Source organism: Petaurus breviceps, unplaced genomic scaffold (genome assembly GCF_028583685.1).
Source record: "Petaurus breviceps papuanus isolate PSGF00001 unplaced genomic scaffold, PetGlider_PUasm1.0 91023, whole genome shotgun sequence".
Classification (NCBI taxonomy): domain Eukaryota; kingdom Metazoa; phylum Chordata; class Mammalia; order Diprotodontia; family Petauridae; genus Petaurus; species Petaurus breviceps.
In genome coordinates, this window is record NW_027187398.1 from 5,379,451 (window position 1) to 5,393,466 (window position 14,016).

The window sequence follows — 14,016 nt, forward strand, 5'->3', positions numbered from 1 at the left end:
TTGTGATGGATAATTATATCAGCATATTTGTAATCTCTATAGGCATTGTGAATATGGCATTGCTGATACATTTGGCGACGAGGATGGGATCACAAAATGTCAGGCCTCTATTTGGAAGCAGTGGGGCTTTAGAGGGAGAAATGGCTATTCCAGGATGGGAGGATTTGCCTTATTCCTCTCTAGCCAGAGAATGGGCTAAAAGCACAGGGCCCTGTGAAAACTGGGAATCAAGGCTAAAAGAGGGAGAACCTGGAGATTTGGAAAGATGTTTGAAAGCAATACCCATAGAACCAGGCAAAGAACTGGCAGGAGTGTGCAGGAGAGGCTGGGTGCTGCTAACAAGTTATCGCCTTATGTGTAAAAGTAGGGATAAGCTGCTGAAGGAAAGAGCTAGGATGGCTAGGGAGTCAGCTGGTTTGCCTGAGGATTCTTCTGTGTCACAGCACTCAGAAGAGCAAACTGGAGGGACCCATGTGGTCCAGGAGCAAGCTACTGTTCATGTAGCTAAAAGGAAGCAAAAAACTAGCAGAAGGAATGTGCATGCAGCTTTTGTACAGGCTGGGCAGAGTTGCCCTGACAGCTTCCAGGAGAATGTGTGTGAGGAGAATGGAACAAGGTTAGATGAGGAGTCTTCTAATGTAGAAGCTCTCCCCATACGAAGAAGAAGGCAGGAGAACCACCGAGGCAAAACAGAGTCCAGGGAGATAATTGAGGATTTCACTCAACAGGAGATCACTGATATATTGAGTAGATTTACCCAAAGAATGGGGGAGTCTTTAGTGTCTTGGATAGTAAGAATCACTGATGAAGGCGCCGGAGGAATAACACTGGACAATGAGGACTGTTTAAAATTCATAAGTATCAGCCAGAATCCTTTTGTTCACCAGGCTTTTAGGGATTACCATATGCAAGGAGGAAATAACAAAACTAATCTTCTAGCTTTAGCTGCAGAAGGTTGCAAAAAGCAATATCCAACTGAATCTATGTGGCCTAGGGGAGACAGACCCTGGTACTCACTTAGAGACTGTATGAGAAAGTTAAAGGAGGAGGTAATGAAAACTGCTATCCTGATTGGAGATGCAAATGCATATTATGATACCCCCCTAGGAGTTCCTCATAGAAATATCATAGTGAAGACGGCTCCTCCTGCATATAAGCACCTAATTCTGACTCTTTTAATTGGAGAAATAGGGCACCCTCTTTCAGAGGTGCTGGATAAGATTTCACAATTAAGCGATTTAGGGGAATGGGAAAAAGACAAATTGCCTCGAGAGAGAAGAGTAAACAGCCAGAGGATTCAGAGACAAAATAGACCCACAAGAAGGGAACTGTTTACTGCTCTATTAAGAGCTGGGGTGGACTTCAGAAGAATAGATGGTATTCCAACTGAAGAGCTGCATAAGCTGTACCAAGAAAAGGTACTTAGCATTAGAATGAACAGGGAAGCAGGAACCACCCCGCAGGTATTTCTGAATCTGAATCTTTGTATCCAAGTTTGCCCCACCTTCAGGGGGAATAGGAGATAGGCCAAGCCCCAGCCCAGATAAAAGAAATATGCAGAAGAGATTGCAGACCCCATATTGGTTTAACAATATATTGGAAGAATGGATCAACTACTGTGACTAGGGCACTGATTGATACTGGGGCTGAGGCCACACTTATCTATGGAAACCCTGATAAGTTTAAACATGGAACTCCTATTACCATCACAGGTCTAGGAGACGCTGAAATATCAGCCAGACAGGTTAAAATAACAATGAAAATTGGGCAGTTACCTAAGAAGGAATATACTGTGGTTGTTGTACCCATTCCTGAATACATCATTGGAATAGATGTATTGAGAGGCATGACTCTGAATTTACCTGAAGGAAGATACCAATTTGCTGTGAGGAAGATAGGAATTAATACAGTTTTAGTAGGAAAACTAAAAATGGACCCAATCACTTTACCTGAACCTTCTGAAGTAATTACTTTAAAACAGTATCGTGTGCCAGGTGGGCAAGATGAAATTGCCACTACTATAAAGGAATATGTTGAAGCAGGAGTGTTAGTCCCTACAACCACAAGATGGAATAATCCTGTCTGGCCAGTAAGAAAATCAGATGGGACATGGAGAATGACTGTGGATTATAGACAGTTGAATAAGGTGACTCCTTCTTTGTATGCTGCTGTTCCAGATACCATCACCTTAATAGAAAGGATCCAGAAATATGATGGGACTTGGTATGCAGTTATTGACTTGGCAAATGCCTTCTTCACCATCCCAATAGACTCTAAACAATGGGACCACTTCGCTTTCACTTGGCAGGGTAGACAATATACTTTTACTCGCTTGCCACAAGGGTACATACATAGCCCCACTATCTGTCACAGGAACTGAAGGATTTGGTTCTACTGATAGAATAAAATCAGGAGCTAAAGTATGGGTAAAACGGAAGCCAGATGATGTTCCAAAGGCTGCAGAGATTATAGCATATGGGAAGGATAACACTGTAACTATTGTTTATTCTGGTGAAGATGATTACAAAATTGTACCCTTAAATCATTTATTCTACCGTGAGTGAGGCTACAATAGTCTGGTTATTGTTCTTGATTTTTTGTTTGTTCACCTTGTTTGTTAGATTTGTTTCCACAGGCTTGGTGCCCTCCATCTGTAGATGCCTGATAGCTTAAGCTGGATGTCACCCCCTGTCTGCAACTGTGATGTGTCACCCTTGGACCTGGCATCAAGCATATTAAAAACTGACCTCTTAAATGGGACCCCTAAGGACAGGGACAGCTCTACATCCGATTTCAGCAGCAAGTAGCCATAGAAGAAGAGATCTTCACCCCTTACCACAAGATTTTGGGGCCCCATTTGTTCGGGGTGGGGGGAATGATGGGGAGCTTGTGCTCAAGCCCCACCCTAAAATATGGTTTTTTGTGTTTATTGTGTGCTATTCTTGTTATATTGTTGTGAAATTTTGTTGACACCAGTTATTCCTACTGTATTTTTGCCAAGTAAGGGACATGAAAGATCTTGGGGCCGAATGTAAGGGTTATGGGATTTAAAGATCTCCCATGCCCCATGGACGTGCTGACATAGCAGAGCAAGAAAAAAAAAAAGCCGAGCTAACGGTCCTGTGGTTGGCAGTTGGCGGCAGTTGCCTTTTTTTTTTTTTTTTGAGTTAGGACTCCGGCTGAGCACTGCCAGGGGCCGGAGCTGCTGGGAGCGCTCTTCCAGGACGCTGGGTGGTTGCTGTGAGTGGGGAGAGGAGGACCTTTGCCTGAGGTAGCCTGTTCTGTTTTAAAGGCTTGAAAATGTGGGTGCTTTCTACTTTATCTACCTGTGCCAATATCATAACTACTCTGATGGCTTTCACTTTCTGGTTTTGGGATTCAGTCTTTTGGTATCTTAATAAATTTTCTAGTTTATTTCCCCAAATGGCAAACCTGACGTATTTTGTGATGGATAATTATATCAGCATATTTGTAATCTCTATAGGCATTGTGAATATGGCATTGCTGATACACACCTCCCTGTATTTATGCAAGTGGTCCTCCATTCTTAGAATGGTCTCTGCCTTTCCAATACTTATCTTCTCCTTCATGGAACTTTAGCTGCTGTTTTATCTATGAAGCCTCTCCTGATTCCCCCAGTTATTAGTGTTCTCTCTTTTCTCAATTTTTCATAAACGACTTTAGTCTCTTTCTTCTTCTCTTCATCCTTCTACCTTGTACTTATTCTTTTGAACAAGACAAGAATTCCTTTAGGATATGTAATTCATTTAAGGGTAGGGATGGTTTGGTTTTTCCTTTCAATCCCCATGCATTACTTTGTACGCAGTATGCATTTTAATAAATGAATTGAAGAAAACATACAAAATTCACAAAGAAAAATTTTAAGCTTAGAATAATAAAGAGTATGGAAGAAGAGACTTTTTGACTTCCTCAAAAAAAGGAATTACAGCCACTCTGATCTTACTCTTGAATTTTCTTTTTCTCTCTGAATTTATACAAAAATCTGTTTATTATTAATTTTTCAGTACTTAAGGAGAAATGAAGAGTGATACTAACCACTTCATCCCAAAGCCCATTATGAGAAACTTAAAGCTAGATGTCAAATGTGTTCTAAGTAGCAGGTAAATTCTATTTTATTTACTGGTGAGATAGTTAAGTTTCTACTCATTTTACCCGTTAACCTTCAAACTCAAAAAAATTAATTATGAAATAAGGAAACATTCAAAACAAACTCTCACATACCTTGAGGGGGTCCTATTCCACCCGCAACAGGAAATATGAAGCTGAAATATATAACAAAGAAATGTCATAGTCACAGGTTTTTCTCCCTACCATCAAATATCTGAGTACCCCTTTTGGACTTAGTAAACTTCTATTGCTCTCACAAAGACTTATCTTGAACAAGTCATTTTTTTTCATGTTTCAGTTTTCATTGACAATGGTGATAATTAGAGGATTAACTTAAATGCTATAAAAATACTTTGGAGACAAATCTAACGTGCATTAAGATTTTTACATTTTTATTTTTAAAAATTCTGTTAAGACCAAAATACTGTTTTTTATATATGACAATTTTCCATGAGTGAAGCCTTGGCGTTTGTTCTGCCACAGAGGACTTTTAGTAACTATAATCATTGACACTAATTATGAGTCTGTGGGATGTATGACTCAACGATCTTTAAGAACCCATTCATACTAAAATTCTATGATTCTTTTTTTGGTAAATTTGTTCATTTTAAACTTAACTACAAAATGAGAAGAAAAAAAAAACCATTGCCATGTACACAAAAGACCATAAGAGAGAATTCAATATAAAGCTGAAACTATGATTCTGACACTATAAAAAGTTTTGCACAGTATTAGTTATACTGACCGTGTCTTCATGACTCAGCTGAAACTAGCATCATGCTACCTATAAGCTTGAAGCTCAGCACCATTAATTCACATTGAAATGGTAATGAAACCTAAACAAAAAGTAACCAACAACTCACTAAGTTTACTTAGATGGTAGAGAATGGCATTCAAAAAATAAGCTTATGAGATTTTTTACAATTCAATATTAAAAATTAAAACAATTAACCATCTGTATCAGAGGCTAAGTGGGAAAAAATGAAAAAGGAAGCTCTATATGGGCTGGTTGTGTTACTACAGCTAACTGACCCATTCTTAGCATCTCTGTTAAGAGAAACAGCAAGACTGCCAAAGTCCCACCTGTAATGAAATTCACCACCCTACCAGTATATACTTCCATACCAGAAAACCAAACTACCTTGGCACTATGTAAAAGAGCATTAGGTCTTAGTCATTGCTCTGTCACTGACTAGAAGTCACAATGCTCACAATGCTGCATCTACCAGAGGAATTTGGACTTGATGTGTTTCTACTTCCTGCTCAAAAATTCTATGATTCCAACTGTTAAAGAGAAACTCTCACAAGTACCTATAATGACTTACCAATTACCTATTTCTGCTTTTTCTTTGTATAACCAAAAGTCCTATTAGACAAGTAGTTGACTAAACAATAGGGAAAGGATGACACAGCAAAGAATTATGGCAGATAGTGACCAAAAATTTAATTAGTGTCAATCAGAGTTGTGATTTCTAGATACACAACACAAATAAAAAATCTCTAGCATTTGCCCCTTTCCTACTTTTACTATGCTTAATTCAGAACCGTTTCTTATACCAAATCTACTTCAAATGTCTCTTTAACTAGGCTTTCTTCTTCAGACTTTCTGGATTACACACAGCCTACAGACTACTACCAGGTCAATTTTCCTTAAACCTGAGGACTTTGATAATAATGTGAGTGTCACTCACTTTCCCCAAAACATTCTTTGGTTCCCCACTGCTAAGAGAAACTGGTTTTATCTGAGGTAGTCCTAGCATAATTGAAAGAGCACTGGTTCTACAGTCAGAAGACCTGAGTTCAAATCTCAATTTTACCACTTATTCTTTCTAGACCCAAGTTTCCTCATAAAATGAGGATTTTTGAGGTCCTTTGCAGTTCTGATGCATGAGCCTATGATCTTCCTTAGCTTCTCCTAACATCTTTCTCCAGCACTCCTACTTCTCCCTTATCCCTTACCTTGGGTAAATCTCTCTCTCTATATAGGCAATGTCTACATATAGACCCTGGCTTTCTCAATTGTAAAATGAAGGACAGGTCTAGAAAACCTCTAAGGTGACTTCCAACTTTAAAGTTAAAGGATACTCACTATTCCCTGTCCATTCATTCCATTTCCCCCCATTTTGGCCTTCTTCTGTTTCCTCTGTTCTGCTACTCCCTGGCTCTTCTTCTTGAGCGCCTTCAAAGACTAGTTCAAATACAACCTCTTCCATGGTGCTACCTTTGGCAAAGAGAAGAAGTCTTTTCTTTGCATTTCTTTGGTATGTAATGTTTATCACTCCATGGCATGTCATATATTGCAGAAGATATAATATACTATTGGAATATATCTATTGTATAAATATGCTTTAGTTTTCTGTATACATCTTATTTCCCCTTAACATATTTTGGGTCCCATAAGGGAAGGAACCATGTCTTAGGCATCTATGTATCCCTCCCAATGCCTTGCACATCACAGACACTCAATGAATATCTGCTGAAGTAATGAATTAAAAAACTAAGCCTCTCTAGGAATAATATGGATTTTCCATTCCCTTTTTGTTTGCTGTTCTAAGTTAACTCATGTCTTCCAATGGGATTTTTGTCTTCGGACTTACCTACTACGATACTCTATTATTTAAAAGTCAGTTGATAAACTTTGTGCTTGTTTACTAAAACAGAGCTAAAAGTGGTCAGGTAGACAGAATGAAATATAAACTAGCTAAGAAGCTAATTTCCTGTTTTTCTTTTTCCTAAAACATACTTAGGACACAAACAAAATGCTCTGGAAAATAGTAGTGTCACAGCCAGAAACCACTGAAATCTAATTTTTTTTTAATTGCCTGAAATGTCTTTTTAGCCTTTGAAAAGCATATATGCATACAGAGTATTTACTCTTCAGCATTCAGTTTTTAAGCCAGAGAACAAAATAACAAGTTTCCCCATTCTGATGAATTACCTAATTGACTGATGGCCCTTCAGAAGCTTAGCAGACAAAAAGAACAAAAGAGTAGGGTCATTGGATGTATCATTTTCTCCTCCAAGAATCCAGTCTATGCTTCAGAATTTTTTCAAACCTCTGCTCAGAATAACAAATTCTTCTAAACGAATTACCAGAATTTACTGCCAAGGATAATTAAATGGAGTAAAATTAAAATGTGATTAAAAACCTCTAAAGTTTCAAAAACTATCATATACTATAAGAAAATAATATCTAGGTCATAAACTATTCATGCTTTTCAACCTGAGGTTGAATTACAAATATTAATAAAAAGCTTTATTTGAACTGCGGTAATAGAACACAAAAGCAAAAGTTAAGTTTTAAAATGCAAACCATTATTTCAAAATCTTTACTACATTGATACCAGTCCTTGCTCATTAGAAAAAAAAAATGTGCGTTGAAGGATTACAAAGTTGATAGTACTAAACATACTCTCAATTTAGTCTATAAAAGTATAACTGAGTAGAAAGATACAGTAGGTATAAAAACAGGATCCTATACTACAGCAGTTTATTAAAAAGTGATTTGTTTCCTAGTAACACCGTTTCTTGGTTAGATGTCACGTTAACTACAAAGTTTGGGTTTTTTAGAACAACTTCACAGAAGAAAAAGTATATTTTCCAAAAACAACTTAGAACACAGAAGATAAAGCAAACTTTATCTCCATAAGCCGTATCCACAGGACCACAGATCTAGGGATGAAGAGGAGCTGAGCCTTCAACTTTTAAGATTTTGTCTTGTCCCCTTAGGCAGTTTAATGAAGCCGATGAACCCCTTCTCAGAATAATGCTTTTTAAGGGCATAAGATTATAAAGGAAACCTATCTAAGTAGTTATCAAAACAGTTATTTTCTTAAAGTTCTCAGACCCCAGGTTAACAATTCCTGATCTAGAATAACCTCCCCTTTTTGCAGATGAGGAAACCAAGGGAAACTAAACGACTTGCCAACGCAAGGTGATCCAAGTAGTAAGCCTTAGAGGCCCAGTTGGCAGCCCGTTTCCGACTCCAGAGCCCGGGGACCCTGTACGTGCCACTAGTCACAAGGGAGGTTCAGGGTCCTGTCCATGCTGGCTCTACGGTATAAAACAACACCTCCTCCTGGAGTCCAGTAATACTAGCAGGTATTTACCAGAGGCCACCGAAGTGCTGGGAAATGAAGAGGGGCACAAAGGCAAAGAAAGAACAGTCTGCCCTGAAGGGGCTTTGTTCTTTCTACTAGTTCCGCTAACCAGCGCGGCTTCCCCGGAAGAGGGCTCTGTGCTCGGACCCGTGCCTCGGTTTCCTTTTCGCGGCAGCCACAGGGCTTTTCTCGCATAGCTGAGGTAGGAAACAAGACAAGGGGCCAAGGACAGGATCGGAGGTGAAGGAGGGGCCTTCCACGAGCATCTCCGCACCCGGCCGGATATCTCCCCAGCGGAACAGGTGGCTGAGAGCCGGGAGGAGCGGCACCTAGTGGGGCTGGGGGCCAAACACATAGGAGCCCACTCCCCCCACCCCCGTCCCTCAAGGGTCCCGCGCAGCCGCAGTCACGAGCCTCCCCGCCTCAACCGTCGCCCCAGTCGCCCAGGCAACGACCCTCCCACCCCACCCCCAGGCCCCAGCCGGCAACCGCCCGAACCGCTGGGGCGCTCCACACACACCTGCCTCCCCCGCCAGCCCCAGTGCCGGCCCCAGCTGCCCCTCCGCCAGCGCCAGCACCGCCGCCGGCTCCTGTTCCCGGCCGCAGCGCCATCTTCCCTGTAATCAGCCGCCGCTGCCACTGCCACTTTAGGAGGCTCTGTCAGCTGAGAGCAGCCACTTCCGGGGCAGCTGGTGGCACCGCCTCAACCCCAGCCAGCCCCTCCCCTCCCCCGCCTGCTGGGGGCGGGGTCCGAATGGACACGTGACCCATCTCGGCGTGGGGGAGGGCCCCGCCCTCACCACGTGACGTAGCTTTTTTCAAGTACCTGAGAATCTGGGGTGCTTGCCTGTGACTCGCACCGCTCCGCCCTGCCCCTCCCGACTTGGGCAGCGCTAGGCCGACCAATCCTCTCCAGCTAAGGCTTCGCTTTGATTAGAAGCCCTGCATTCGATTATCTTAGATTTGCACTAGCTTTGTTACCATGAGCGAATCAATTAATAGTAGCCAACATTATTTAGCGCTTACTATGTGTCAGGCATTGTGCTAAGAGCTTTACAAGTATTATCATTTGATGCTCACAACCACCTTGGGAGGTAAGTGCTATTATCTATCCCCTTTATACATTGGCACAGAGGCATTAGTTCAAGTGACTTGTCCAGGGTCACACAAATGTCAGAGACTTGACTTTGAATTCAGGTCTTCTTGACTCCAAGCCTAATGTTCTTTCCACTTCTAGCCACCTAGCTCCTTCCTGAACAGCTTAATTGCCCTTGACCTCGGTTTCCTTATCTGTGAAAGGAGATAAAATATCCATAGTACTTGTTCAGTCATTATGACTCTTCTGTGAGCCCATTTAGGATTTTCTTGGCAAAGATAATGGGATAGTTTGCCATTTCCTTCTCCAGTTCATTTTACAGATGAGGAAGCAGTAACTTGCCCAAGGTCTCACAGCTAGGAAGTGTTTGAAGTCACATTTGAACTCAGGAAAATGAGTCTTCCTTAACTCTAGGCCACTATCGGCCCCCAAAGAATTGTGAGACTCAGCTTCCAGTTCAAAGAGAGCTTTTCATACACAGTTGGACTCAGTCAAAAAGCTTCACCAGAGGATCTAGAAAGTCACTTGAGGCCTCCAGGCTAACAGTTCCCCACCCCTAGGTTACACCTTTTGAGGAAAGACTTTTTCTTAGGATCGAGGAAACCAGAACAAGTTTGTGAACAGATGGCAAGGAGCCACCTGAGGGTAAGCCTTAGAAGCTTAGCTGAAGTTATTTAACAGATTTGTGAGTGAAGTGAGCTGTTATTTCATGGGGTTTTTTTTACTCCTAAGAAAACAATGGTGAGGGTTGGGTTAATTGGGGATAGAAAAGGATTTCCAATCCATCCTACATACTGCTGCAAAAGTGACATTCCTAAAACATGGGTCTGGCTGTCACTTTCCTCTATTGTTTTTTAGGATAAAATACTCTCCTTGGCTTTTAAAGTCCTTCACAGTGGGTCTCTGGCCAATCTCTTCAGGCTTGTTACATGTTCTTCTTCCAGTTTTGGTCAGACTGGCTACCTCTTGCTTCTTATCTGTAACTTCAGTTTCTAGCCATGACTATAATGTACATTCTTCACAGCTCTGCCTTCCCCCCTCCACAGCATCCCTAGCTTTCTTCAAAGCTTAGCTTAAGCACTACCTCCTACAAACTTTTTCTAATCCCCACCTCCGGGTACTCCCTTCCTAACAAAATCAGCTTCTTTTGCTTATCTATATGGCATTTACATACCATATATATATTTTAATATATATCTCATGTGTTTTTATATATATGTTTAAACATGTATATACTTACAGGTTTCCCCTGACAGAAACTGAGGTAGGTACTTCATCATTTTCACCTATTGGTGCTCAAAACATAATATGTATCTGATAAATGCTTGGTAATTGATTTGAAATTTGGGAACAGTATAAAGGAGGCATATTCTACAATTATGTCTTCACAATGTTAACTATGCTTTCTCCCATTAGTTCACATTAGTGAGCCTTACCTTTATTAGAACACATAGTATATGTGTTCTAAATGAGCAAATAGTATGAACTGAGGCCATTTCTCTGAGTCACATTCTTGATCAAGAAGCTTTTATTCCATAATACAAAACCAGCATTTACAAGCCCACCTGCACCAAGGAATAATTTCCATCTCCCTATGTGGTACATTTGGCAAGGATTATCTTACTAGATGAAATGAGGACAAAATACCCTTAGGGAGGCAGACATATGAGAGTGGTGCCAAAAGAATATCAAGTAATAGGAACATTCATTCCTATCAGGATAAACCACAGATCAGTTTTCAAGTAAAACCCGTGGGTATGGGAAAAGACAGGATGTAATGACATGGTTAAGTGGTGGAAAATGAGGTTCCCCTGGCAGTGATCTATCTGTAGCAACTAGATGGTTGGAGGAGTAGTTTGGTGCTTCCCTGATAGAATGAAGACAGTAACAGATGAATTCCAGCTCATTTCCAGGGGCTTAAATTACTCCAGTCTGAGCCACAGAACGAGAGGCCGTTTTCTGTGCTCACCTCACAAAGGCATCCCCAAGCTAGAGAAGGAACGTTAAATAAGTGAACATGTTATGTTTGACTACACGGGTGTGTGGCTTTCATGATGCATTATTCCAGTTGCATCTTGAAAAAATGTTCTCAAATTCTCAAGTGACACCTGAAGCTCTACTTTGTCTTTGGGTGCCATGCAGCAGTGATCACTTCCTCCACCTGTAGAGAAAACTTTCAGAGATGATCACCCATCTCTGGGTGTTTCTTGGCCCATCTGTGCACTGGGGTCTTCTATAAGAAGTATTCCTGTGGATTCAACTCACAAATGCTTCCAAGAACAGTTTTCCTTTCAAAGTACTATCTTTAAAGACATCTTTAAGTTGAAACTTGATAAGATACAGTGATAGCACATGATCATGTATCCCTTTCTATACTGATGGCTTCTGGGAGTTTTATTTCAGTCTAGGAGATAGACAACTCAAAATGCTTCATGAAAATAGCACTTTATATTGGAATACTTAAAGCAATCAATTATATTTCTGGAATAGTCTTTGAAGGAATCTGATTACTATTTCTGGTTTTAGTAGGTGCTGTCTTCTTTCCGGCATTCTGATGAGTAATTTTTCTGTGAAAAAGAAATCAGGGAGCAATTGAAATCAGAGGCAGCCCCACCTTCACAAGGCTCTCCAATCCTTCCCAGCCAAAAATGCCCCTTCCTCCTTGGGACCCTGAATTGCACCCTGCACCTCTCTTGAACTCATCTTCTGTTCTGCCTCATCATAGAGGGAATCACATTTCCATATGTGTTTCTACTGAAAGTACAACTTCCACAATGGCAAGGACCATGCCTCCTCTGCATCTCTCCCAGGACCAGCAGAGTGCCTTATGTGAAAATGGCATTTAATAAATGGTTAGAAATCAAAGATCCAGAGCTGGAAGGACCTCAGAGGCATCTAGTCCAATTTCCTTATTTTGCAGATGAGGAAACTTCCTCAGACTCCAGAGTCAGGGCACTTTCCCTTGCACCACCCTGCCTTCCATGTAGATACATGCCCTAGCACTACTCATGATTATCTAGTACTCTGTTGTTTTTAACATGTTCATAATCGCTTTTAATTATACTTCACTATTTTAACTTTACAATGTTGTATACAGCACTCTGCTTACAACAAACCTGTCAGGATGGTGGTGCTCAAGTATGACTCCCCAGAGACCTGGTGAGATCCCAAGGCTAGTGCTCCAACTTTTTTTTCCCAGATTCAGCAGACTGTGTCCTGACATTATAGCTAGACTCCTGAGAATCATGTAGCCTCTCTAATTTAAATTATTACTCTTATGAGACCATAAACCAGGTATCAAACATACAGTACTCCTGAGTGTAGCCTGAACCACATTAAAATGTAATTGGGAAATATTTAACAAACAAAATTAATAAAAAACACAATAAAACATAGATAACATTACATTTTAACACTAAATTCAGAAGAGGCCTACGGGGATCCTTATGGACTGAGTGGTGGGCCCCATTTGTATCTGAGTTTGACACCCTGCCATAAACCATTCCAAATGGCTTTGTGGATGATCCCTAGGCACTCTCAAGCTCTGATAATCTGTGCCCTCCAATTAATTCAAATACGTGAGGTTTTAATGCATTCTTAAACACTGACCTACTGGGCCGAATGTGGACTAGTGCCAGGCAGCAAAGAGCAATACGCCACGCGGCTGACTCTGCTCCGTTACCTTTACTCCCTTTCACCATCCTCTTGTGTAACCCCTTCTCTCACTCTGATGTTCTCTGTAGTGACTTGGAGTCAAACCAAAGCCCTTACACCTTGGCCTCAGGTCCTCAGCCTCCCTGACCCTAACACTGGACCTCATCCCTCAGGGGAGCTGCCCCTTAGTCCTCATTGTCACTTCATACTATAATAACTACAATCCTGAACTCTGGAACTCTTCTGACTCAAATCTTCCCTCCTTTTCTTTCTTCCACACCTTACTTCTTCCAAACCTCTGCAACTTTTCTCCACCCATCATGACATGAATTCTTAGATCCCTCCACACATCTCCCTTCACTGTGTCCCTCAGTGTCATCTTGACTTCTCCCTTCCCTTCCTTGGTAATGTCTCTCCCATCTTTCCCATTCACACTGCTCCCCTGCCACCAGTCAGCATGCTCATCACTTTTTGCCTGGTTTATTCTAAAAATCCTCTAACTAGTCTCCCTATTTTCATTCTTCACAAAGTCACAAAACGCATCTTCCTAATGCACATGGTTTGACCATGGTTTTTCCTTGCTTGAAAACTTTCAAGGGTTTTCCTGTTGCTTACAGGATACAATACAAATTCCTGAGCCTCCAGACTAATTTCATTTTACTCCACTGGGCTCTACCCTCCAATTAGATTAGATTACCTGCAGTTTAGGGGCAGCTGGTGGATGGAGCAAGGGAGAGAGCACTGGGCCTGGAGTCAAGAAGTCCTGAGTTCAAATCCAGACTCAGGCACTTACTAGCTGTGGAACTGAGGAATATGACTAAACTTCTATTTACCTCAGTTTACTCAACTATAAAGTGGGGATAATAACAGCAGCCACCTCCCAGGGTTGATAAGGATCAAATGAGATATCTATAAAAAGTGCTTTGTACAGTGCCTAATAAATAGTAAATATTATTTCGCCTTGTCTGGTTCAGTCTACATGTAGAACAGTTTCACAAAATAAACTCTCTTGTTTAATTAGAAGCCCCTCTACATCTC

At 41.2% G+C, this 14,016-nt stretch overlaps 2 protein-coding genes and 1 pseudogene across 10 annotated transcripts in view; all 3 read right to left on the bottom strand.

The window, feature by feature from the left end:
• Positions 1 to 8,933, bottom strand: part of SYNRG (synergin gamma) — a 101,019-nt gene extending 92,086 nt beyond the window's left edge. For 6 of the 8 annotated variants that reach the window (XM_069078125.1, XM_069078124.1, XM_069078126.1 and 3 more), the window contains exons 1-2: positions 8,749 to 8,933; positions 4,243 to 4,283 (exon numbers count right to left, since the gene is read on the bottom strand). In XM_069078125.1, the coding sequence (XP_068934226.1) occupies positions 4,243 to 4,283; positions 8,749 to 8,840 (133 nt within the window). In that variant the 5' untranslated portion in view covers positions 8,841 to 8,933. Of the gene's footprint in view, positions 1 to 4,242; positions 4,284 to 7,066; positions 7,231 to 8,237; positions 8,613 to 8,748 lie in introns of those variants that run through there. The other 2 variants (XM_069078121.1, XM_069078122.1) reach the window with 2 other exon arrangements.
• Positions 1 to 14,016, bottom strand: part of LOC138153746 (heat shock cognate 71 kDa protein pseudogene) — a 572,612-nt pseudogene that overhangs the window by 22,240 nt on the left and 536,356 nt on the right.
• The window catches only part of DDX52 (DExD-box helicase 52), a 31,756-nt gene continuing 28,574 nt past the window's right edge, over positions 10,835 to 14,016 (bottom strand). For both annotated transcript variants that reach the window (XM_069078062.1, XM_069078063.1), the window contains exon 15: positions 10,835 to 11,891. In XM_069078062.1, coding sequence (XP_068934163.1) covers positions 11,798 to 11,891 — 94 coding nt within the window. In that variant the 3' untranslated portion in view covers positions 10,835 to 11,797. The remainder of the gene's footprint in view (positions 11,892 to 14,016) is intronic.